Consider the following 27,965-nt stretch of genomic DNA (forward strand, 5'->3'; position numbering starts at 1 on the left):
TGATGTTCTTCTATTCAGTAGTTTTACTGAGGAATTATCCAGAGCTACTGTGGCAGGACATGGGCTGCCTGTGGGGGTTTGTGACTCCTTTTTAACATCATGTCTGCGGACATTTTTATGTCCAGGTTTATTACGCTGGTTTGAATTGCTCTGACGAAAGCACTTATCTACTCCGCTATGTAGCTAGGCAGGCAGTCGGCAACAGTCAGGAGGCGTCAGTTTCTTCTGTTAAAAACCTCTGGAAACATTCATTTATATTATATTTAAGGAGCAAGCCGGAGTTCGCAGTTATTCCAACCACTCTGTGAAGTTGTTAAGCTTGTGCGGATGCAAGTTTCACTATGACAGAGCGGACTCCTCTTCTCCACTACCGGCTCTCCGCCAGCGTCAATGAGTCCGAGCAGCGGTCACCTCCGGCCGGGCAGGCCCCGGAGCAGCACCCGGGCAGCCCCAGGCAGAGGTCCGCACACCAGCGGCAACCGAAGAAACTCTCCATCTTCTTCGGGGTGGTCATCCCCACCTTGCTGTCGATGTTCAGCGTGGTGCTGTTTCTCAGAATAGGTGAGTGCCGATGGTAACGGTAATAAAACCCACAATAAAATCACTGCACACTGTTTTTCTGACGTCTGAATAATAGAGGTACGCCAAAGCCCATTCACAATTCTGAGATGTTAACGCACAGCTAATCACTGAAGGTTGATAGTGTATAATATTACGTTAGGGTATTTTTTCAGGAGCCACTTGTGAATTCGGTAGGCAAGCAAATCATTAAATAGTTGTTTCATTAATAGCAAATAGCAACTCAATAAGAAATCCCCAGTCTGCTTTTATCTGAATAACTTTTGAGGGCACAGTTCAACAAGTTGATTTTTTTTTTAATTGAAATTTTGCTTAATAACATTGTATGTGATGAATCCACTGAAAAGTTTGGAGATTTGTTTTTCGACTCTCTGGCTCACAGGCAGTAACTTCAGGTGTCAAACACACCTGCACTAAAAAACAGGGTCCTTTTGGCCCTCTGGGGCTGCTGTAGTCTGAGAGCTGGTCTTGGTAACGACAAAACTCATTTGTGAGTTGCTTGATTGAGTGTCTAGATGGGATTTGATTGAGATCAAATCAATCACCAGTTACGTGCAAAGTGAGTTTATCCCTTTCTGTTATGTGATTACATTCAGCATTGAATGTAGCTCAGCATCTTGCACAGTTTTGCATGTAACCTGCAAGGTGGATGGATTCCCCTAGTGAGCAGGAGAACGATCCCCCAGTGTTTACATGTATTTGGTAAGAATAAAAAGTTTGACTAGACTTTCTTTAGTTTTGAATTCTATGTATAACCTAATAGCTCTTGCAAAATTGTCCTAATCTCAACACAAGTTCATTCGCAGCAAATACTGTAGTTCTTGAAAATTGTCATATCTAGCTATTTCTTGAGGTTTAAATAATGATTGGTCCTGTTCAATGAGATCCAATCTGGCATGGAATGATGAGCTTCAGGTGCTCAGGCTTTGATTATTTAAATCACACAGAATAGATCCCTTCTAACATTTTCCCTCACAGTGTTATTATCGGTAGGAAAGTGCAACTCACTGGTTTCTACAGGTCTCCTTCAGAGTCTTATTGTTGTAAGAACACTAGGTCAACTTCATATTAAGGAAGGTTTTTTGCTTCTTTTTTTAATACTCTCAAGGAAATCTTTGCAAGTTTAGGTATAAAGTAGCTGAATTATATTTAGAAGTTTGGGTTATGTAAAGAGGGTGTAAATTACAATTTCCTGTGAAAAAAATGTGTGAAGCTAGTAATCGTATGTCATGCAATCCACACTTTCACATTTCTGCTGTCAAAACATAGAAAAGAAGCAACTGACACAAGACATAATCTTCTCCACTAACTTTGCGCCGTCTGTTCTGGTTATTACGGTCTTGTGCCTGTCTGTGTTTTTTTTCCCTGCTGCACCTCTTAGTTGTTTTCTAACTCTCTCTCCTTTTTCCCCCTCCCCTGCCACCCCAGTCTCATGAGATGTCAGCTGCTGTGCAGTGGACACGCATTGTGAACACACACACACACACACACACACCACACACGCACATGCACACACTCACATGGACACACACAGTAGCTGTCTGTGTTGTACTTGAAAATAAGGCTCTACACAGGAACTCACAGTCGTTCAATTGTGGATGTGAAACTATTGTAGAATCCTCAGCTGTGTAAGCCTCCACAAACGCGACGATGAAGAGATGTATGTATGTTGTTAGGCAGTACAACATGGTCTAACATATCCCAGTGAATCTTACTGAATGCTGAGTCCACGGCTGTATTTTTGCCTTTTCCTATGAGATTTTGGTTCTGATGCTTTGTGATCACGTGACACTCGGAGCAGTGATGTAGATAAAGGCAAACCATGAAAATGGTAGCATTATGCTGTTATTCACATGTACTGATTGTATGTAAACATCTACAATCAAACGTCACAGTAGTTGAAAGTGGTGATAATGCGTAAAATGTGTCTAACATGCTGTAAAATGGCACTTACATATTTTCCCACACTTTGATTAGTTACACATGACTTGATTATGAAGATGCAAGATTTTAGTTATTTTAATCAAGCATTGCTTGCATCTGACCTCGTTTGGAAATTATGGGCCCTATTTAGATGGTCCAAAGCGCAGCGTGCTAGCGCGTTTAGGGCGTTTACAAGTCCACTCTGCTCGTTAAACGCTGGATAATCTTGGCGAAAAGTTTGCCTAACGTCGCTAAGAGGTGGAATTTAGACTGAATTAGTCATGGGTGTGTTTTGGGTGGAACATAAATGAAACCAATCCGAGTGTCGTGTCCCATTCCATTTAAGAGCCAGGATCTGCACATAGTGAACCTTAGCACTCATCTTCGCTGAGGGAAAGGGATGTGATCCATGGCTGCCCCGCCATTTCACAGTCATCTGTCCCATCAACAACTCTGTTTGACTGCATATGAAAAAATAAACTGATAATAAACTGAGAAGGGGGAGGAGCGCTGCTACACGTCCCTATGTGTGTGTGGATCTCAGTCCATGGATCATCATCCTGATGTATGTCCTTAATGGGGAAGGACATTAATGACATTACCTGAAGTGATCCTCCAGCAGCAGAAACAGTATGTGTATCTCTACGTTAACATGCACGGTTTTACAGGAGGAACAGCTGATAAACGTAATTGATTATTTAAAACTCCTGACTCATTTCTTTTGCAGTGAATCCGCCTGTGTATTGCGTCCTTTAAATACCAAGAAACAGACTACACTTTTGGCTTTAGACCAGCTTTTTTTTGGTCTATAGCGCTGTCATTTTCTGCTGCCTAAAGATAGCCCATGACCACACCTCATTTTAAGATGCGCACAGGTGGGTGCAGGTTCTTTTGCTTTCAACACAATGCGGGCTCTGGGCGTGAAAATGACACTTGCACTGTGCTGTGTGACTCTTTGCACCAAGCCTAAGATAGAGCCCTATATGTTAGGGAGAAGTGTCGAGGTTATTCTAAGCAATGGCGATATTGAGAAGTATGAAATCCTGTCAAGCTGTTGCAGAGTGCTTGTTTGAGCAAGTACATATAAAACATAGAAGATATTATCCTTAACTTTGACTTATAAGTTAAACAATGTCAGTAAGAGTGTGATTTTTGTTTTTTTTAAGTGCAGACAATGCAAGTCCCACAATGCAAACAATCACATTTTATAGATGTGAAATACTGTTGTGCAACTCACTGTAGAGAAAACCACTGAGTTTATCTTATGCTGAGTGAATTATTGAGTGGCTTTAGACAATTTGTCATTCATTGTGCCCAGCGTTTACATGACTCAGTATACTGTGGGGGTGGCTATGGCTCAGGGGTAGAGCCAGCATCTTGTTATCTACATGTTGAAGTGTCCTTGGGCAAGATTCTGAACCCCAAACGGCTCCTGATGTGCTGGTCTGCACCTTGCGTGGCAGCCACCACCATCAGTGTATGAATGTGTGTATGAATTACTCTATGTTGCATTGGAGACAGAAGCGTCTGCCAAATGCCCTAAATGTAAATGTCAAATTCTTTAGCATGCAAAAGGAGAGCTTATATTTGCCATGCAGTTTTGTTGACACTAGCAGTAAACACTCAAGCTCAGTAACCAGTCCATTAGTTAAACTGGTACCTGAGCTTACTGCTGAGGTACTGACAGAGGCATCAGAAACTACAGTACAGCCTACAAATTGACCACTAACGTGAATCAACTCTTCTGAACATTGTGACATCGTAAACATCTCGGAGGGAGAATTTACTTGACGAATGCTGCGTTAAAATGCAATCATTTTAGATGAAAATGTAAATGAGTGAATTATAAAGCAGATATTAAAATGATCAAGGGATACCGGTATGTGCCTTTTTCAGTCGCAAATCATGGCTAGACTAAAGGTTTCTAATGGAGTGGGGCGTGGAACTCTAAAGCGCTTTACAGAAACTGGATGATTTGTATCCATAGCTTGATCAGGCAGACCCAAAGTGACCACACCATAAGAAGATTATGTTTGTAGTTTTGAGTTACTACTAGAATAGATGTACATGCTTTAATGCTCAAGAAAACACATTTACTTTCTTCTATTGTCCAGTGCTGTGGCTCTGTGTTCACTCTCTGTCTGAAATGCTCTGTTTTAGCCCCCGTCTGTTTAAGGCACCCTTCCTTTCTGCTCTGATTGGTCAGCTCATGCCTGCCTGAGCCAGCACCGCTAACAGTGATTCCGGTCAGCTCTGTCGATGTGTTTAGCACATTCGTAAGTAACAAACTAGCTGCTAGGCATAATATATGCAAATGTGTGGCATACGATGAAGTTCGATGTCAAGAAGTCATGGTAATAATGGCGTGACTACTGACAAGGCATTTAAGGCACTTCAGGAGCTTTTTTTTGACTGGAGCGCCCTATGTCAAGATGTTTTACATACACAAAAACCTATATAAAGCACTGAAGGAAAGGGAAAAAACAAGAAAAAAAGCTGCCTCATACAAACCCTGATTCCAGATGTCAGCAGTCCAGAAAAGGCAGAGAGGAAACTGGAGTCACCTCCAACATGTGACCCAAGTTTCACTTTCTAAAGGACTGTTGAGTCATTAAGTGCAACGGTCACTTTCATTTTGATTTCTTAGAACATTTTCAGGAATTGTATTATTCATCATAAACTGGAAGTTTCTTCCTCTTTGTAGTTGTCATGCCACACTGAATGCTCACATTCTCTGTGCTGTTGTCTGTTTGAGCTCGTCCTTGGAAAGAACAACTTACCTCCTCAACCACACTGACGTTACAGCTGAGGCTTAAGTTCTGCTTTCGACCAGCTGCTCAGTCCTTCTCCCACTGTGTTTGTGTTTTCCCTGACCAGGGTTCGTGGTGGGACAGTCCGGACTGTACCAAGCCATCGCCATGTTTCTGGTGGCCTACTTCATCATTTCCATGACCGTTTTGTCAGTCTGTGCCATCTCCACCAATGGAGCCCTGGATGCTGGCGGAGCCTATTGTATCCTCTTGACACACGCACCATCACATGACATTTGCACATGACAGTCGGTATCAGTAACATCCTCAAGATACCAAGAACACACACGTGTAGAATTCCTTGATACACTCAACAAAGAGAAAGTGCCCTTAGCCTAGCATTGGGTTACCAAAGTATGCAGTGTTTGTCACTGACGGGGGCACTGATATGTTTGTTAACTGTACTATAGGGCATTGTTTGCTACTTTCAATAGAGGCCTGTACTTTATGCTGGCAGGAGTCTGATCACTGAGCCCACACAGGGCTGTTCATAAGTCAGGACAGGCTGTTTCCATCATTGAGATAGGTATATTAATATGTACATACAGTTTACACACACATACTGTACATTAAATGGCATTGTCTCCTTTTCAGTTCTTGAAGTTGTCACTTCCTGTAGATGTGCACTTTTCCTTAACTTTTCTCAGACATGATAAGTCGAGCGTTGGGGCCAGAGTTTGGTGGCAGCATCGGCATCATGTTCTTCCTAGCCAACGTGTGTGGCAGCGCTCTATATGTTCTGGGTCTGGTTGAAGCCATTGTTGCCACCTTTGGAGTGCCAGAAGGTGAGTTCAAGCTGGGAAATGATTGATGATGATTCAGACAGATGATTTTATACACTGTGTAGATTTAGCTTACAACATATTACACACATTGCTATACTTATCTATCAGCAGGGCTAAGAAGTGATACTGAGAAGATCTGAGTTGTTGAAAGAGTAAAACTGGTGCTGCAAGCGATTCCAAGCAAAAATTGTTGATTGTTGAGCTCCATTTCCAGGTCGAAAAATACTAGCACTTTTTACACAAAGACTGCGCAATGACCACCGCAATGAATATCTGTCTTCATGCCACATTTGTTTTTTACACTGAACAAAAGACTTGCAGCATAATGCCACCACAGTGTGATTTAAGAAAGCATGTCTGCACCACGCAAGCAAAAGAGGCACGATGGTAAACAAAACAGTTTTAGCGTCTAATGTGATATTTTTAAATGTCAGGCAGTGCTTCCTGAAAACAATACACCATGGCAATAACAGTCATTTACTGTCCCCGTTATATGGCAGTTGATTTGACGACACAGAGGATGAGTCTCTTTTACAAGAATCGCATGCTGCACCTTTAAACTCACCAATTAGAATTTTCGTTCTGTGCCGTAACGTTATAGTCTTAAATACATCGTGTCAAACATTTACCAGCAGTACCTTTCTCCTCCTCACCTCCTGTCTCACCACCATTTACAATCTCCAGATGCAACTATAGCCACTTCTTCCTACCAGATCCTGCCATCGGGCTACTGGTGGTCTCTGCTCTACGCCACAGCCATCGCCCTGCTGTGCCTGCTGGTGTGCCTGGTGGGGGCCCACATCTATGCCAAGGCCACCTTCCTCATTTTCTTGGTGGTCATGTTTGTCCTGGGCACCATCTTCGTCAGCTTCTTTGCTGTGAGCCCTCGTACCATTCCCCTGCCCAGTATTGGAAACCCGGCAGCAAATGGAACTGGCCCCTTGCTTCCCACAACAGCTAACTTCACTGGCTTCAAGTTGGAGACGCTCCTCGGGAACCTGTGGGGTAAGGTGGATGAGGCTGGGAGAAGAATAGCTCTCATAGGATGTGCTAAAACCAAGTTTGTTAGGAGATCCTCATTTGATCTGTGATGTGTTCTTTAGTTTTCTTTTTGCCAGGTAACAACCATCCAATTCAATCTTAAATAATAAAAAGGTCTGTCAATGAGTAATCGGTTAGGTAGTGTTGATAATTTCATAGATTTAAACTATGTTAATCAACAATATAGAAGAGGAGAGACGAGGGATGTGAACTGCCTCAAAATTATTCTGTGGTTTGGTTGTACTTCTGGGTTCGATCAGTTGTTCTACATACATTTTGCTGAACATTTAAGAGAAAGGAGTGGAAACACTGCAACTGTCATTGAAAGCTTACCATTTTTTCACGATTTAAATTATCGAATACATTGTTCAAATATCTCATTTACATGGATTTTGTGGCAATTAGATTAGCCATGCTAGCAGTTTAAAAATGCTGGAAAAACATTGTGTGTTTTAATGATGAACTGATTGATTGTTAACAAGCCCAATGTTCCATTAAAGGGACAGTGTGTAATGATTCAAGTAATGTATTAACTCAAATCAACGTCTTCTTCATAAGTAAGTCCTCATTGGTGTACAATTACCTCTAGCAACAATCTGACTTATCCTCCTGAGCGAAGAATTGCCTATCTGAATATACATAGCCCGGGCAAGCTCTATGGAGGCCGCCATGTCTTTCCAGTTTAAAAAAAACTATGGACTGCCGAGAGGGACACAAAGCACTACGTGCAGGGCTGTAAACTAACTTTTTGGCTCACCTGCCAAGGAGACCGGTAGATGAAAGAATCTACCAGCCAAGTCAATTTTTTTACCGGCCAAATAATAAATTGCCTCTTTTTGTTGCATATACATCTGTTTCAATACTTTTCATGGAGATAACAGTATTATATAATAATAAATGCTTAGAAAAGAGGCCAAAGTATTATTTAGAAATACATTTTAATATTATTAATTAAATTTCATAACATTGCAAATTGAAAACTTGAACAGTGCAAAACTTTGACAAAGGAAACACTCATTAATTAACTATCAGGCTCTGTAATAGACTTGTCAGTGGAGACTGTACCATAATAACATTTACACTGAATTTGATAGACCCATGGTTTTACAAGTTTTGTGATGTGACAACTGTTCTCATACTAAGCCACTTGATTATCATACTGAAACCTAATTGAAGGAAGTCGTTTAGAAATGATGTGCAACTTAAGTACAACTTCCCTCAGCTCATGAGTTAGAGGTGTCGTCATTGCTGCGCTTGACTCACAGTCACTCACTGCGCCAAACTTTTAAAGAGCGGTGACGCGCACGCTACGCTGCCTCTGAGAGGAACTATTTTCTACAGCAGTGACGTCGGGGGAGCTACTTTAGTGCGACACACAACAAGTAGCCGGTTTAGCACTAACGTTTGCTACCGTCATAATTTATCACTTTACAGCTACTACAATGTTTTGCTATATCATGCATAATTTACTGCAAGAGCACGACCATCGGGACAAACATTTACCCGCCCCGTGGCATGTACCCCTCCAAAATTAAGTCGCCAGTGGAATATTTTAGTCGCATTTAGCGAGTGGCGGCCGCTAGTTTACAGCCCTGACTACGTGGTACTACGTAGTAAGGCTAAACACGTTTTCGCTTGACTGCGGAACTAAGAGTTAGTTATAACCTTTAGTTTTATAGCCTTAATAACTAACTACATCTTTACCTCATTACTTGAATCAGTAGAAATACTCGACGCTGTTGGGAAAGAGTCCATATTTTGAAAATGAGTTTCTTGTCCGTCAGGGCCACCGTAGCTTCCGGTACGTCTCCAACGTCTTCAGAACGTCTTCTAACCTCACAGCTAGATGGCGCTAAATACTTGCTATATTACACACTGTCCCTTTAAGGAAATTCCTTTTTATCACTATAGTTTTAAGGCTGTCATTCAAACTTATGTTGACATCAGGACAATGGCAGATGGGAAGATTTGACCAATTTAAAGAAGTATTTTCTGACAGATGGCCCTTGCATTGAGCTCTACAGATGGGTGACGTACTGCGAGTTGGGCGGCACTTGGTTTTGGCTTGGCTTCAGGAAACATTAAAGTGGCCATATTGTATTACATCTTAACAGTTTGTTTTGGAAAACATTTAAGAGAAATGGACTATGAACAGGATTGTGGCTCATATTTGATCAGAACTAACTTGTTTTGTATTTCAGCTTATTTTCACATTACACAAACAATATGGTGGCTATTTCATGTTCACAGTATTTCTCCATTGTAGCTTAACAGTATGTTAAAAATGTTTCCGACGGTTTAGGTGAGAAATGGGTAGTGTAGTAACATACTCTTGGTTTATAGTTTATGAGCACTGCCTAGTTTAGACAGTTTGATCAGAGTTTAGTGAGGCGCTGCCCACTTAGGATGAGAGAGGGAGAGCAATGGCACTCTATCACGATCCAACTAAACTATTTGTGTCCGTGGATGTGAGCATACAAAAATGGGGAAAAACAATCTGTAGTTGATACAAAAGCCCTAAAGTTTGTCAGATGATGCATCCTGGCCAGCAAAAGAATGGGAGGCTTTGGGTGCAGGCAAAATGGACAGAAGTTTGACATTGTTCATTTTTCTACATGACAAGTCCTAGAGAGCCATAGCTCTTAGAAAACTGGCAAAGTTCCTGTTTATATGTGTTTGCAGCTAAGAGGTCAGCGCTAGAAAGTTTCATTGACCAGTTTAACCACTACTTAATGGTTACAATAATAATAACCCTGAATTAACCATAACCAGCACTTTGGGATTTTTTCCTCAGAGTGTTTTAACAAGCATTGTATTTTACAACTTTTAACAGGGTTGCACAATGCCCCTGCTCAATTCTGTTGATTTATTGAATTGCAACGGCCCTCAAAGTGTAAAACTGTTATTTATGAGAGCTTTGTCACGTGAAAAATGTAGGTTTGGATTTTTCACTTGAAATAGTTGCATTTTGGAAGTATGGCCTCAGTGATATCGTTTGTTGTACATCTACTGTACGTATACAGTATTTCAGTAAATCCAAATGCAGAACCTTTATTTTAAGTGTGGCTCTTCTCACTGCCAGCACCACTGCTGCCTGTTTTTACACTTTGGTTCTTGTATGGATTCAAACAAGATTTAACATTTTAATTAGCGAACTTCAGAGGGGGCTCTTTGCGCTTAAATGAGCTAAGCTATGCTAAAGTAAGCTAAGCTGCCCAGCTGCTCATAGTACCTTCACATTCACTGTACACACTTGGGTTGCATCAATCTTCTCATTGAGCTTTTAACAAGAACGCAAATAAGCGAATTTACCAAATTGTCTATTCCTTTTATGAAAGACGGAGCATTTCACACTATCCTACTGGATCCCAACTTAACCTGTGCGAATGCCTTGACTTACTACTGCAGCGCTAAGGACACAGTCCCTCACTGGCTTCCCACCCATTAACACAACTGAAATCAGCATTCCAGAGCCTCTGCAGTGGTGGCATCTACTTTTTGCTGTCATCACTGTTTTGTACCCGTTTCTGACCATACCTTAACGTTTCCTACACTGTTGGCAGAGAGTAGATGTTTGTATTGATCTCTAAATAGGTGCACATGCTCTCTGGTTAGGGAAAACTAACCAAACACCCCACTCTGTGTCCAGGGATTATATCCAAGCATATGATTACTGAGCTAATTGCTGTACCTCGGGCATTCACTCAGGCACACACGTGAGAACTATTACACTTTAAAGCTTTCAGTAATCCCAAAATCTGACCAAATGGAGCACAAATGCACACAGGGACATGTCAAATTATAATTTAACATAGGAATAGTTGAAGAGAGAGGAAAAGAAGAGAGGGTAAATGATTTTAAAACCTCCATGGATGGTTTCTCACTGTGTTTAACAACCTAAATGGTTTTATTTCCTATTGTTAATATTAGCTTTTTGATTATTTTCTTTGTTTACCTTTTATGAATCAGTAAAACACAGTATTTTTTTTCTTGTTCTTGTTGGAAGCCTCCTCAGGTAAAATTGTTTTTAATATTGTTATTATTATTATTATTATTATTATTATTATTATTATTATTATTATTATTATTATTATTAACAAGAGAGTGCTCGCTGAATTTAAAGTATAAGTTGTGATCCGTGTTGGACAGTTCCGGGAAGATATTGCATGTATTTCCAGCTATACCCATACAATCATAAAGATTTTGAAGAAATAAATCTGATATCCGGTGATGAAGTAGATGAACAGGAAATGCGTTTAGAGAATGTTTTTTTTCAAATGCCATAAAAGAAGATGAAGTTTGGCTCCGAGCAGGTACAGTTGTCAGAATGTCGGCCAACAAACCAAATTGAACTTTCCGTTGGAAGACTGATGATTCTGATAAAAGCAAAGCAACGATAACTTATCTGTTATCTCTTCCCACAGCCGACTACACTGGGGATTACACAACAGGATATATGATGACATTTACCACAGTTTTCGCTGTCATGTTTAATGGCTGCACTGGCATCATGGCTGGTTCTAACATGTCAGGTGAGTGAGGGCAGGTTGTGTGTGGGTGTGTTTGTTTGTTTCTGTGACCTGATATAAACTGATATGATCTGTGACCGACATATGAACACATGTAAACTGCTCTATTTTTGTCAGGGGAACTTAAGAATCCTAGCTACTCCATCCCACGTGGCACCATCACAGCTGTCATCTTCACCTTCATCATCTACAATCTGCTCTGCGTACTGGTAGCCTGCTCCTGTGACCGGTCAGTAGCACACACACACACACACACACACACACACACACACACACACACACACACTAAAGGCCCTCACCACTGACTGTATAAAATAGTTTCTGAATAGCCAGAATGAAGTCAAATCAAAAATGGGCAAAGAGGTAGAGTTAGGGTGGATCTGAAGCAAGCCCAAAGTTAGTTAGTTAAACAAGGCCACCAAACTGGAAGCTACCAAGCCAGCTAATTAATACTTACAATCTATCCGTGCTCACGCATAAAGATTAGCCAATTTCGCCTCACGTGACCGGTGTAAGTTTGGCCTCAGGTTAATTTGCCAAAACTCCAGGTAACCTTATACATTAACTGCAAGATGAGCAACAACTGGCACAGAGAATGTGTGACTGTGTTTGATCAGAGCAAAGTTAACACTCACCAGTTGCTTCTTTCTCTCAGTTATCTTCAGTGTCTTTTCTTTTCCCATCTTCTCTCTGGATGCTTGTGAAGTAAAGTAGCCTCACATTTTCTCTCCATTCAGCAGTCATGTAAAAGGTTTATAATACATTATAGTGGATATCGGTACCTCCATGGCTGGTTATGGCAAGCGAGAGTGAAAATAAATAAATTTTTCAAATCCCATAAGTTTAATGAACTCTGTACTCTTCCTGACTCCTGGTGTTTTCATCTAGAGGCTCCAGGCTCCAGCTGTCTCCTCCAGAGCTTTCTAGCTCCAGCTGCTATCTGCTGGTTAACACTTGTTACAGAGTCGCTCGTTAATCCAAGACACCGGCCTCTGTCTCTCCACATCAGTCTTTTAGTCCAATTAACCCTCCAGAAAGTCATATTATGTGTCAGATATCTGAATTAAAATCCTCCAAAAGGCATCATCACAACAAGTACAGCTTAGTGACTGCAATTATCTGAGGTGAAGCTGAGCAGACAGCTTGGGGCTTTTGCGTTTACGCCTTAAAATTAAATTAACAAGTGAGATATATAAAAATGTTGCTGTGCAATTCATGAGGCATGAGGGGATAAATTCGGTGTACGGACCAAACTGTTTTTTACACCATGCTGTTCCGTTCCGTTCCGTTTTCTTTCCGCTTTTTCCGTCAGGGTCGCGGGGATGTTACCGCTTTATCACCCCTTTTTCAAGGGGGTTGCGGGGTTACTGGGGCCAAATCCAGTTACTCGATGGGCGAAGGCCAGGGTACACCCTAATTAATGAGGCGCTTACTGATGGCAGAGGCTGCCACACAGGGTGCCAACTGCACATCAGGAGCAATTTTGGGATTCAGTATCTTGCTCAAGGATACTTCGACATGTAGCTTAGTTCCGGGGAGCTGGGATTCGAACCAGCGACCTTCCAATCACTGGTCCACCAGCTCACCTTTGGAGCCAGCCTCCAGTGACCATTGGAGGACCTGCCATCTTTAGTACTTTGGGCATTGTCAGGACAGTCAGTGAGTGTTGGTCGCTCTAGTTGCTGCAAGTTTGACATGCACAATTGGTACTGGACATCCCTTGTTGATGGCCTTTTGTCTGATTCAGCATGTGAGGAATCACTCTGGATCTATTCAGAAGGCGGATCACTGCACGAAAACGAAACGGAAAAACAAAGGGAAAGCCCCTCAAGCCTGTCGCTAATCTTGATCGGAAGCAGCGATATAAGTGAGAATGGTTTAAAAAATTACTGCTAAATCGTAACAACGGATTGTATATCTAAAGAGAGTTTAGCAGGAACTTACAAGAATGTTGGCTGCCAGCTATAGAAACATGAGGAGACCAACAGTAGGACTTTGATGCAGCTACTCCTTTTATGTCAGTTTGGCGTTTCCAGACCTTAAGGCATTATTCAAATGTCACCCTAAGGCCTTAACCCCTGAACCCTCACTGGCTTAATTGGTGTCATCTGTTAAGTGTTTGAGTGAGAAGAAGCTGCAGGAGGCTAACATGATTTGAATAGGAATGGGACACTGCAACATTTCAATTTGACTTGTGGGTTTGTGTCACAGGGGAAAAGGTCCTGAACACCGTAACATTTTAGTGAAAAGACTTGGGTTAAGGTCGGGCAAGCTTTCAGGAAATGAATGAAGAGCACAGTCCAAATGTCCACACTCAGACTCAGACTTGTAAATGTTCACATTTTTATATAATTGTCTTGGGTTCATAGTATTTCAGTATAAAACACATTCAGTTCTGTCATTTACATCTACAAGCAAACAAAAAGCAGTGAAACGAGCCATAATTGAACATTAATCCACACAGACCCAACAAGGTAATTAAACCTCTGGGTTGATAAGAGTACAAGTGTGGTGCTGTAGTAATAGATATAGCAGATGAAATCCAATACACAGCGGCTATCAGATAATGCAGACAGGGTTCATTTTCCGCTTCACCAGACAGAGCTGGAGCGTCAGAGGAGGCCAATTTCAAAACCATCTATTCCGAGTGAATGTTATCCAACACCAGGTGTCAGATAATCAATTTGAACAACTGCAGTGTGCTTGAAAGAAAGTGGACAAAATAATGGAAACACAGTACTTGGTGACTTTGTGCAAGAATGGCCAATATGACTCCATTTAAGCCCATTTAGTTTTTACTGTATAATGCACTCCTAATGCAAATAATAGTGCTTTTAAATTATTAAAATGAGTAGTTGCAGCAAAAAATGCCCACGTGAGGAACACTGAAAACTGGCTGGATCAGTCTATATTCAACAATGTTTCATGCTTGCAATTATTTTTCATAAAGCTAAATGTCCATTACTTCCCTGGTTACTGATAAAGATAAGATAAAAAACAAAACAGTCAGTTAAAGTGAGCTTCTCCAATTCTCTGACTGGCTGAGATTCATGCACATTGTAACACTACGTCAGGTGAAGCAAGTGTACAGAGCACACAGAACAGGGAATTTGAGAAAGTTGAGTGGTAGGATATAATTTAGTGCTTACACAAATAATTTGTGTAAGCACTGAATAGGTGATTGTTTCCCAACAAAGTATTTGTTCAGAGGATGCTAAATGTAAAGATTTTCAATGAGTCTTGGCAAAGAAAAACATGTCGGATCATATCAAGGTGTCCATAGAAACAGTGTAATCCACAAGCCTTAAGATACCAGTGTGGTGAAATATTTAATGAAGTGTTAGCATGCAGCAAACAATCTCTCATGGACACATGGGTATTTCTGGCATCTGTGTCCGCTCTTCACTTCACTCTTAAAGGTAGACTGGAAAGTCTTAACCTTGATGTTGCACTAGGTGTTTACTTCTTTTTTTTTTCTGTTGTTGTCCCTCTCCCTCTCTCAATCTGTCTCTCTATGTGCCAGAGTTCAGTATTGATGTAGCTCTAAAGCCAGTGTTGCCAAGGTGCTAAACTGACATGACGGGGCTATAAAAGAGCATTGGAGATCAATACGGCCATCATTTATCCTGCTGCACCATCCTCTCTGCGTGCACCTACCCCGCACACTCATAAGAGACAGTTTCTTAACACACTTGCTCCACCTCTGCAGTACTCTAACTCTTTCTGCATAGAATCACACATATTACATATACTTTTGGTTAGTATATGCTTCAATAATTGTTCATCTATTGTAGATATTTGATATAGTTTCCCTTGCAAAAAATATCAGATTCATAGTTATTTGGTCATCAATAATAGCAAGAGGGAGGGACCAAGTCAGCACTGAGCCCCTGCTCACATGACCCAACAAAGAGGCCACAACGATCCCTCACATGACGTGTGTGTGTGTGTGTGTGTGTGTGTGTGTGTGTGTGTGTGTGTGTGTGTGTGTGTGTGTGTGTGTTAACGTGAACACATATAGCAGCGGTCCCCAACTAGTAGGCAAAGTATTTCTGCCTCAGAAAGTAGGCTGCTTTGGCGGTGACCAGTGGCTAACTGTTGCAGGTTAGCTCAACTAATTTGAAAAATAGAAAATATGTTCAGAAAAACATTTCCATATACTGAGTCACTTGTAACACCTGATCACTATGTGTTGCAAGTAAGGAAACTGTGAAATCTAGCAATCAAGCAGAGATGTTGACAGTTAACTAAATTGACAGATACATAGCTGAACTACATTAACGACTACATTAATGATAATGAAATAGATGGCTAAAAGAAAATGGTTTAAATAGTATTTAAAGTATAAGTATTGGAGAAATTGTTAAAACAGATAGTGAAATAGAAATATGAAAAAGTTACAAGTAATGGATAAATAGTAGATCATTCATGGATTATTGGTTGAAATAGTGAGCGAAAAGTATTAAACTGTTGCAGAGGTTAGCAAAAAGTCATGGATAAATGTTAGAAAGCCTCCTGCTGCCACCTATCCAAGGTGAAGGTAGAACAAATGCAGACTTGACCAAACCAAACTCTTATTTAATTAAAGGTTGCATAATGTCTAGTTTAAAATCAACTCAAATTAACACATAGGCCCATGTAGGTTTACATGACGGGTGTGAGTGTGATCCAGGTCACCTGACAGGGCTGTGGGTGGACAGGGTTCAGACAGTATATACAGTATGTAGTCTTGTCTAAATGCACCCCCAATTCATTTGGTGTCAGACTATTCAGAATTGGATCTTTGAACCGAGGTATCACAGAACCATTGCAGGTCCTCCTCTAGCAGTGTGCCTGAGAGGAAGTGTGTGTGTGTGTGTGTGTGTGTTTGTGTTTTGTTTTATGTTTGGCAGCAGTCACAGTTTTCCCACCGATAAAATGAAATGGGAGCAGGTTAGTGGACTTTGCTCTCTAGTGGTCACACGAGACAACTGATTGACACCGTGTTGCTTGGTGTGAACTGTGGCTGGATCTAGACACTGTCTAGACACATGATACACTTATGTAGACTGCATGCCTAGGCCTGTGCTGTTCCAATTAGATGAAGATCTCCTTCAACTTTATCAGTGGAGATTTGTTTTGTTCCGCATCTATATAACCAGAAGTGGCAACAACATACCACACGGTGTGCATATGTGTGTGTGAGAGACAGAGAGAGCTTATGCAACACTGCATTATGTGGAAATCTGGTCATATGACTTGATTACTTTAGACAGGACATTTTACAGATTCATATCAATGGACAGATTAGTAAAAAGGAAGAGAGGTATGTGGTTGAAAGTGAATCACCAAGTTCCTCAGAGCTGGCAGCTGCTAATTATGAAACACAGAAGAGTGAAACATGTGATGTGAAATCCTGTTTTACTGTCACAATCTGCCTTATCTTCAGTTAGCTTGGAGTCTTTGAATCTTACTGGAATCCAGCTGATACTGAGCGCTATCTCGCTGGAGAAATTGCCCGATCATTTCTCAGAAGGAGAATAGTCTCTTACAGGGTGTTTCCTAATTATGAACTTGTTTCTGTTCATCCTCATGTAGGCCAGATGTCTGAAAAGAAAAAGAAAGGATAGTCACTTAAACTTTAACCACTTACTTTGATGTAGTAGTTTCTCGTCTTGCTTATAGGAAATTATGTAGAATTTCCCATGTTGCGTAAATGAATCTCTCCATTTAATAAAAACTCAGTGGTTGGAATTTACTGCTTTCACTTCCCCAGATGAACACAATGGGCCGATAGTGGAGAGAGGCAAAAGTCACCATACTTAACTCATAAGCATGCCCCTATTGACTGGCCAGCAGCCGCTATCCGGAGATGACAAGTGGGCCAGTAGTGACAGTGACAGGTCCCACCGGTGAACAATTTATCTTAATATCCAGCCTTTCATTTTCAAATGGAGGATGTAGGAGCTTCTAAGCATTACCTGCTTGTAAGCCGTGTCCTGCAGGATATTTCATCTTCTGCTTGCAGAAAAAAATTTTCATTCACCAGCGTTTCTGCTACATTAAGTCGACTCACTCCTCGAAAACATATTACCAACAATACCAAAAGTGCATCATAAAACTTTATTGATTTTTCTGTAATGAAATTAAAGGAAGGCTAATATTTATCATAGCGCAGGAATAAGAAACATCCATTCACCAAGTGCAAATTGTTTGAGAAATTAATATTTTGCTCATACATTATAAGTACAAGAGCACATACCAATTCAAAGAAAAGCATTTTGTGGAAATCACCCTGAGATATCTGTATACAAATGGAATCACTATGTGTTGTCTGATTTTTAAAAACATAGGTGATCAGCATTAAGAGAAACTAAAACCAAGAGGGCGAAGAATCATTGAACATTCATCTCATGCCAGAACCAAATAATACACACTGTCACACCGGCAGGTTTCTTGTCATTAAAGCACTCACACAGACAGGCTTAGCAAATTATCATGAATTAAAATATGACTGCTCCAGTTAAATTCAGTCGTCTTGTTGTTGCGCCACCATACTACATATCAGGGAGACCGTCACAACTGAGACGAGACTCGAGGGTAACTGTGATGATGGCAGTATATCATAACCTTTAACTGCAACAACCCTTATGTAGCATTTATATTGTTTACAACACATTATAATGTAGTTGTAAAAGGATATTTTATGTGTTCATTATTATGCAGGGTTGTGTTTAACTTTTCCCTGACTTTTCCCCCATGTGGGGCACTGACTTTTGCACCATCATGCAAGAAGACACACATACACACACACACATCCCAACAGCATAAATTCATCATTTCTCAAAAACTTCTTTAAACCCGCAGTAGACAAGTTTTCTTCCTCCACGTATCATTACGAAGTATGTGTGGATGGCACAATGTAATGGCTAGATCAGGGGTGGGCACTGCTTTTTTCTAGAGCGCTATTGGCAATTGAGTCGAAGCCTTAAGCACATAGTGCTGAATTATGTTAAACTTTTGTCTGCCATTTGGCACACAGTCACCCAGGGAAAAGAAACTGGCGATCCATTTCTATTAAAGGCTAAATTATTGAATAAACTTGCGCTTAGGGGGGAAAACTGTCTGTTGCCACTTTAAGTACCATTATTACAGTGTCTTATAGTTTCCTACATTCCTGTTAGAATTTTTTCTTTTTTCACACATAACATTAAAATCATATAGCTGTTGCTTTTGTCCAAGGTGATGCTACAAGAAGTACACTTAAAAGATTTAAAGGGTAAATAGTCCTGGAAGAAATCATGACAAAACACAGTGAGAAAAACAATTTCTATACAGAATGGGAAAACACATTCAAAAATACTCGGCAACTTTTTCTAACAAAGCCTCCACTTCTCACTGGAAAGAGGGCAAAACCCCAGGCCCCTTGGACATGACCCCACCCCTTTGCCACAACCTCCTATCAAGCACTCAGACTAGTCTATAAACAGATAATGAATGACTGTCAACACAGTCAAACATAGCTGTAATCATATTTAAATATAGATGATTCATACATGATCACAAACTTACAATGTGTTTTGTTGCGTTGTGTTAAAAGTGTTCATTTTTATATGTATGTTCAAGTCATTCACAGTGCACAGTGCAAGTGTCATGCTTACACAGGCAGGTTCACATCATTCTGATTTATGATTTGAGAGGCTGCTTTCAGTTATTTTAAATATTTCCCTGAACGCAGTCTTGTCAGGGTAACAAATATCGTGCCACATTTAATCAGCAAACTGTAAGCTGTAGTTATAAACTCTCCAAAAGAAACGAGTCAGGAGTTTTGAATGAATCAAAGAAGTTTATCAGCAGTTTCTCGTGGGCAAAAGCGCATGTTAATGTTGAGATACCTACAGTATATCATTTCTGCTGCTGGAGGATCACTTCAGGTAATGTCATTAATATTGTCCTCATTAAAGAAGTATTTCAATTTCTCACCCCACCATTATTGATTAGGATGATCTATCCCGCCTGATCCACAGACTGAGATCCACACACACAGAGGGACTTGTAGCAGCGCTCCTCCTCCTCTCAGTTAGATATCAGTTTATTTTCTCACATGCAGTCAAACAGAGTTGTTGATGGGACAGATGACTGTGAAATGCGGCAGAGGCTCCAGCAGCCGAGGATCACATACCTTTCCCTAAATGAAGACGAGTGCCATCGGTTAGTATGTGTCAGGCCCTGGTGCACCTGGCTCTTAAAGGGAATGGGAGACGACACTCGGATTGGTTTGATTTATGTTCTGCCCAAAACACACCCATGACTAATTCACAGTCTAGATACCACCTCTTTGTGCCGCACTTTTATACTTCACTAGATATAATTAGCATAATGAACATAATTATGACCATGAAATAATAATTATGCTTATTATTTCATAGTCATGAAAAATTATTTATTCTTGCGGCTTCACAGAAGGTGTTGTTAACAAATGGAAATAAGAGGAATACAAATTACATTAAAATGCCCTAAAAAAAAAAAAAAAATAGAATTGAAGTGACATTGATTTACTGATTTTATTCATTATTAGTGCAACATGCATCACATACTGAGGATTTTTTGAAAATCAGTCTGAAATATCTTTATGTAAACATGAAAAATGTGTTTATATCTGCTTACAGTTTGATCATAGTGTGTTCGAAACCATTAATTAACTGTCCATACTCTTTGTAAATTCTTCATTAAATGGTTACAATGAATTTGAAGATTAAAAGGCAGCAATCATGCGACAGAATGTGTTTAGTATGATACTAATGCTGTTTGGTGACATGCTTCATCACAACTGGTTCTATGTGTGCTGAAGAATTTAAAAGCGGGTTTCCACTGGTAGTTTGTAGATAAAAGCTCAAGGAAAATTCAGTATCTGTTGCAGTTGCTTGTCTTTTCCAAGGGGTGGCAGTCATGCTCTCTTACCAACCAGCTATGCTCCTTTAACACAGACGACTTAGAGTGACAAACTAACCTTTACACAAGTTCTTCTAAATTGCTACCTTCTGCAAATTGTAGTTCTGCATCATAGCTTTAAAAGGCAAAGTAGTTAAGATCATATTTAAAAGTGAATGTCAGGAAAACGAAAGAGCGGCCGTTGAAAATAATTTCCGAGGCACGATATGTGCATCTTTATAACCGCCTACCTCTGTGTGTGTGTTTGTGTGTGTGTGTCTGTTTGTGTATGTGTGAGGGTGTGTGTTTCTACACTCTGATGCTGTTAGTTTGGTACACAGGAGGGATGTCGGTGAGTGCTCATTATTACGAGGTATAAGGGTTGTTTAACCCTGGGCCGAAAGCATCAGCCAGTTCAGACTTAGTTTTAACATGAGTTTTAACATGACCTGTCACACCACATACCTCAACAGCTATTGCTCCTCCATTATACCCTGTATGTGGCTTGTCTCATTGCTCATAGTGTTCCTGGAGAACCATTGGCTGATGGCTTTGTTTGGTGATTTCTTATTTATTTTTTTTAATTTTTTTTGTGAGTCACAGAATTTCCCAGCATTTTAGGCATACAAATACACACTTCTTGCCTAATTTAAATCTGTTTTCAGAATCATTCCAGCTACAAAATTCAACTTCTATTTGGATTTTACACCCACTTCACAGCGGTGTGACTGTGTGATTGACTATGCAGATGCACTGACACGACTGAGTGTGTGTGTTTTTTGTTTTTAACAGCCGTATGAGCACATTTTCTGCTTCACAGCTATTAGCGCTGCAAAGAAAATTAAGGTCATTTGGATGTGAAAGCCGTGCGACTGGTTTCCAGGTCACTGTTAATAGAGCGACCCCATATTTTGTCTCTTTTTGAGATTATCGCTGATGATATGCCACTATGGCGAGAGGGCCGCTGATGATGGCGATGAAGGCTGAGGGGATGTGAGATAGAGGGGGAATCTATTAACCTCATGTGACCAGCTAGCCAACCATGACAGATTGCCCTGTCCCTACTTTATCAAGCTCTTTTGATAGTGTGTGTGTGTGTGTGTGTGTGTGTGTGTGTGTGTGTGTGTGTGTGTGTGTGGACTTTGAATTTAAATGTTAACAGTGTTAGCATGAGGACTCATTCTGTTGTTCTATAATTTTTTGTTCTTTAATTACTGGTTTCATGCCTGAATATAAGCTAACTTGTTTCGCGTGTGCGGGGGAGTTTTGTCTTGGCTTGATTGACTGCATTTTGTGTGTGTGTGTGTGTATGTGTGTGTGAGAGAGCGAGAGCGGTTGCTCATACCATGCACACATGTGCTTCCACAGCACTGTGTGTCTGTGACCCGTGGGCTAATCCGCCCCATGCTATAGAAAGCTTTTGTATTAATAACGGACTTGATAATTATATTAATTTGAATCTGCTGGGCCTCCTTTTGTTGTGCTATCTCTGACATGCAGCCTCGTCAATGTGTGTGCAATCCGCACCCCCCGAAGTGCCTCTGTCTCTCATCTCACTTCTGCTCACCCCCTTCACACACACACACTGCATCTAATTCCTCTCACTTTTCCAGAAAAGCCCCTGTTTTTCATCACAGCACTTTTCTTTCGTCTCTCCATTCTCCCCAAAAATATTCTATACATCTATGCCATGTCTCTTGTCTTGTCACCCACACACTGTCTATTTTAATTCCTGTTTTATTTTTCTATATTTTGTCCTTTTCCCCACCCTACTCTGGTTGCCTTTCAATCACTAACTTTTATTCACTTTTTACTCTTTCAGCTGCTTTAGCCCCCTCTGTCTGCTGGATCTTCCTCAGAACTCTGAAGTTTTTTGAATGACTCAACAACCTTTACCTCTTTACCAATCTGAAAAGGGATTAAAGATTCTTGGTCACAGTTTATAGTTTATAGAAGTGATTGTTAATTGTACCAATCACCATCGTCATCAAGATATGATATTGATTATTTGGAAAAGGTGCAATGTTTGCCGATATTATAAAGTCCGTACGATTTCGATTTGATTAAATTCAGGGGCCTGCGATCCACATGAGTCGATTTCATCTGCCAATTTATCACAATCAGTCAGAAAAGGCAGCCACCCCGTTATTTTCTGCTTTTAGCCATAAAAGAAATAAACAACACAAAAATAAACAGTGCATAATTTTAACCATTTAGGTGCAGTAAAGTGTACTTTCAGTTGGCTCCACTAACACAAATTAAACATGGCTGAACAACGAGAACGTTTAACAGAAGGTAAAAATAAAGCTCAACAAGTGTCTAAGAGACATTATTAGTCACCATTAGTCCCAATTATTAACTTAAGCCTATGGAACTTTACATTGCATAAATTAGCCTAGCAGCTTGCAGACTTTTTGTCCGCTCATTGCTGAATGAGTTACATGTATTATTTATACTCTTTCTTACACACTGCTGGTTTAAGTCACTGCATCTCCTGATGGAACAGCACAGATGAATTTCAGCCTGCATGTACGTTTTTTCAGCCTAACGTTGTTAAAACAGAGCAGCTAATTGTGCCTTAGTGGACTGCTTAGTCAAACAAAGTAAAAGACATGTGCAAACAATCTCCAGACACCAAAAGCGTATTGATGGCTTCTGGCAAATTTGTTACAGAAGTATGCACTGCTTAAGTGCACAATCAACTAAAGCATGTTGAGCTTTATTATTAAATATTTTACTTGTATCTTTATAGAGGGGACCTGTGTGGTGCCAGTCGAGGCCGGTGCTCCCCATCTGGTTAAATGAATAGTTTGACATTTTGGGAAATACGCCTTTTTGCTTTCTGCCGAGTGTTAAATGAGAGAATCCGTCCTTTCACTCTCATGTCTGTATGCTAAAAATGAAGGTACTGTAAAACCTGTGGTAACAGCTGGCCTGCTACCAAACCTACAGCTCACAAATTAACATGATATATCCCTTTTTGTTTCAAAAACTTATGTGTAAAAAAACAAGCTGGGGTTTTTTGATGAGATAGGTGCAGGATCTATATCATATGAGTTATTTCCTGGACTCTCCTCACTTATTTGCTTTCACTCAGCAAAAACGTGCATTTCACACTCCTCATTTGTTTTAGGCTTGTCCTGGGATGAGTCAAAGAAACGGACTCTGGTATATTAAACCATTAGAGACCACCGTAAGGACAGTCATACTCCTCGTGTCACTTCTTGTTTTTGGAGATGCGAAGGCAGAGTAAGCATGAACATGGTTTTTATGTAGCCAGTGAACTTCGTGGCTCATTCTTTCTTGCTTTTTTGGCAGAAAAGATTCAGGACCCTTGTGCCTGACCACACACTCTTGTTCATCACTTCTTTTCATTCTCAGGCTTTCTGCTCCTCCTTGTCCAGACTCTGGCCATTGTAAGGCAACAAGTCCAGCATCCCTTCTCCCCTCACCCTCACTCCTTCCTTTTCTCCTCTACCTTCTTTTTGCGTCTTGGCACTATCACCCCACAGCAGCATTCCTGGCTTACCTTTCTCCTTTCTACCTCCTCTCCGTGTCTATCATTCATCCATCCATCCACACGGCCATGTTGCCTCCTTTTGTTACTCACCCCGTATCTCTCCACTGCAGAGATTCCACTCACTTTCGCTGCCTCTCTCTCCCTCTGTTTGTTTTTGAGGATGGTGGGGGTAACAATGGTGGCAGTACAGGCCAAGTCTTTAACAGCATGTCCAGTCTGTATTAAAAGCTGCTGGGATTGAAGGGAGAAATGCAGGGATGGAGAGCAACAGCAGGAGAGAAGAGAGAAGGAGGGTGGCAGCTGTTTAGATGTCAGGCTTTTTAAAAAAATTTAAATGGGCTGGCAGGTGCTTTGTGTAGTCCATGAAAGATATGAGGTACTTTATTATAATTGATGAATACCTCACCTGTCGGATATAAGAAGTGCTACTTTAACATTTTGATCCGATTCCACACAAGCATTAGTGAGCAAAGAGCAGAAGTCCTGATGTCACATGTGGTCTTCTGTAATCTCTCGTTCAGGGTTTCTTTCACCTGTCTTTAGACAGAAATTAAACATATTTCTTGGGTTAACTATCCACGGTCCAATATAGATGACAATTACAGGTTTTGCCATTGTAATTTGAACCCTTAATGACATTCACAGCGGAATGATGATTAAATTAAGATTTAAAGTTCAATTTTAACCTTGGAAACATTTGCTGACAAAAAGAATCTCGCCACAAGATAAATTTAAGCCAATAAGCCGATGAGACACAATGCAAGCACTCTAATGCACAACATTAGCTAAATATGCCATTAAACTTTTCCATGTAAAAAAAATAGAGCTCTGGTACATTCATCAATCAGTAAGCCTATTTGTTTTAATGCTAACTGTTGATCTCATTTGGATTTAAAAAAACGCTGCTCCCATGAAATAGATGAGTGTCTTTATGCCTGTGTTTGGCATGTCACTAGAGACTTAACCTGTCAGTGGCTAAATTGCTGTGGCTGACCACTTTAAGTGAATAACATTAGTCATCTCATTATAATGCGATGTGCTGCTGGGAAACATTGGGTCCTGTCACACATGTGGAAGTGGATGACAGGAGTCACCCACCGAATACCTTTGCGGACCGGGCACACCCCGTCATGGGAACAGCCCTCCCAAATGGCCGTGGCAGCACCAGCAGAACACTGAACCCTGCCACACCACAAAAACTGCTCATCAGTGGCCTGAGGTCATGGTCATATTCATTGTCAAGATTATGACAACGATCTCCAATTTACACAGATCCCAGTCCGATTGATGTTTGGGATCTGCCCTAACTAGTCCAATCCATCAAGGCCCCACCTTTCAACTTAAAGTGCTCAAAGGATCTGCTGCCAGTGCGCTGGTGGCTGACACCACAGGAAAACCCCAGAGGTCCAGTTGTCATGCCTCAATGGGTCAGAGCCAGGTCTGATGCACAGTGGGGTTGTCTTGGATCAGACTCGTTCATGGATGTTCCACCGATGCTTGTTCTGATCGGAATCTGGGACATTTGAAGGCCAGGGCGACGTCTTGTGCTCCTTGTCGTGTTCCCGGACATTCCTCAGCAGTTTAAGATGTGGGAGGGCACAGTGTCATGCTTGGGTAGCCACTGCTATCAGGGAGTGGCACCAAGGTTTTCCAGGCAGACGATTTGTATTGAAATGATCAACTGAACTGATTGACCCTAAATATCAGGAAAAAAAAGCCTGTCGATATTGCTGTCCCGCTTCAGTCTATCCCCTGTTACAAGCATTGTGGGTAAATGATGGTGTAATACAAAAAAGTGTCTGGAAATTGGCGCAAAGAGTGACTGAATGGAGTGGAAGAAAATTGGATACAGGGAAATTGAGAGCAGCTGTTAAACAAGATGACAATATCTGGAAAATACTGTGATAAACATTTTTGAATATGAGACTGGGCCCAGAAACTCTGCAGAGTACATGTGAAGAGTTGGGAGAGAAGGGAAGGCGGGTAGAAAACAAGCGAGGGAGGAGAGGGAAGGAGGAAGGGCGGAAGTGTGTGTGTGTGTGCGCGTTCGTGCATGCGTTCACAGAGGCCTTGTTAGTTATTGATCCCATTTAATAATCCTTAACCACAGTCTGCTCCCCTGAGAGCACTTAACTCTCCCTCTCCCTCTCTCTCTCTCTGGCTCTTACAACCCCTCTCTGCCTCCCTTTTACTTTCCTTTTCCTTCTGCTGCTTCTTTATATGTCTTTATCTTCTCCTCGCCCCTTGTGTACCATAGCTACACACCAGGTACCTCCAAGGTCAAGGTGAAGTGGGGCTAAATACCGACACTAAATCTTACCAGTAAAAGGTTGTAGTTCTGTGCCGGTGCATTTGTTGCTGTACAGTCGAATCAATCGTCTCTAAGAGGCCCGAGCTTATTCAAAACACACTGGGCCAGACACGGATTCTGTAAAGGTAACACAGGTCTTTTGTGAAATGACATCCACATGTCCAGGCTGTCAGTGTTGAGACTTTTTGAAGTGTGCTCTGAAAATTTTGACACTGGCTCTGCTGGAAGAAAGAGTTCTCTGTTTTTTTCCCCACTGGGATGGTGGAAAATTGAACCATTAAATCGTCACCTTTTCATGTCATGTGTTTCCTTAATACTTATATCTGACACTTTCAATTCAAATTGAAACACAGGTGCACTTTTACAAAGAGGACATAGTGTCTTTTTTCATTTAAGACACATGGAAAAAAAAAAAATAGATTCAACAATCATGTGAATCATTTTGACCTTTATAAAGGTCTGTAAAGGGCCACTTCTCCCATTTTAGACATAAAAGTTTTTTTTTTTTTCCCAGAGGAGTACAAACCTGTTAGATTATTCCAGCGTTTTGAATGTTTGTTTACAAAGTTTTAAAAAGTAACCATGAGGATGTTTTAGCGATGTTATCAGGGTTATCTCGGGTTGGGTCCATTAAATGGTTTCAGAGGTTTGTGGTTTAAAATCTGCCTGTGTAGAAATGGATGAGATATAATGATTGTAGCATTTGTTTTATTACAAATGATATAATGACAGATGTAGGCCTATAAACAACACAGGGAAATAAGAGAAAGTATCAAGACTTTCCTGCTTAATACAAACTGTGTGGCCATTTGAGTTTGGTTTTCTGAGTTTACCAGCAATTCCCTGTCCCTGTCCCTGTCCCTATGCAGATGATAGAGGATAAAGGGCAGAAGCAGCGTACCTGAAAGCAATACTGACTTGGGTGTTGTATTAATATTATGGAAAGTGTTTCGTGCGAAGATCCCCCACATCAGTGCTAGGTGTAACTAAAAAAGTCACTGCAAAGGTTTCAACAATCTCCACTGTCCTATTAAATTAAATTGTCTTTCTTTCCTTTACTAATAGCCTCTCCCTTGATGTCACTGACTACCATTTGATGGAATCTTTGCATTCAATTCATTTCCTGGCTACTTTTCAAAGATTACCTAATTTTTGGTTTGTTATGGTGAGTGTGTTAGCGAACAATTGCCTATTTACACATCAAGCACATGCAAAGCAACATCAGCATTAATTTGGTGTTGCTTTTATATCCACCTGGCAAATGAAAATCCTCTCCTTTTACCGTTGCCTCTTAAGCTTATAGATGTCTGACTGCATTTGGGCTTGAATCCGAAACATTGATCTAAAATGGGCGAAAAGCACCACAGAAGTACAAAACTGGCCAGTAATTTTCAGCCTTTCAGGTTTGTCAGTACAAAGTGACCCTTTTTACGTTATAAAAAATAATTAAATTCACTGTTCATTTTGATAATTGCAGCTCCAGGAGAAATCCATATTTTGGGGCAGCTGAGCCATTTGATTACAAGAGCAGACTCATTGACTGTAGTTGGCATTACT

At 40.8% G+C, this 27,965-nt stretch overlaps 1 protein-coding gene across 1 annotated transcript in view; it reads left to right on the top strand.

The window, feature by feature from the left end:
- Nucleotides 1–341: 341 nt before the first annotated feature.
- The window catches only part of LOC115573647 (solute carrier family 12 member 9), a 70,937-nt gene continuing 43,313 nt past the window's right edge, over nucleotides 342–27,965 (top strand). Inside the window, exons 1-6 of the mRNA XM_030404531.1 lie at nucleotides 342–561; nucleotides 5,380–5,514; nucleotides 5,960–6,097; nucleotides 6,782–7,102; nucleotides 11,563–11,670; nucleotides 11,785–11,896. Of these exons, the coding sequence (XP_030260391.1) occupies nucleotides 342–561; nucleotides 5,380–5,514; nucleotides 5,960–6,097; nucleotides 6,782–7,102; nucleotides 11,563–11,670; nucleotides 11,785–11,896 (1,034 nt within the window). The remainder of the gene's footprint in view (nucleotides 562–5,379; nucleotides 5,515–5,959; nucleotides 6,098–6,781; nucleotides 7,103–11,562; nucleotides 11,671–11,784; nucleotides 11,897–27,965) is intronic.

This window comes from Sparus aurata, chromosome 2 (assembly GCF_900880675.1).
Source record: "Sparus aurata chromosome 2, fSpaAur1.1, whole genome shotgun sequence".
NCBI classification, from domain to species: domain Eukaryota; kingdom Metazoa; phylum Chordata; class Actinopteri; order Spariformes; family Sparidae; genus Sparus; species Sparus aurata.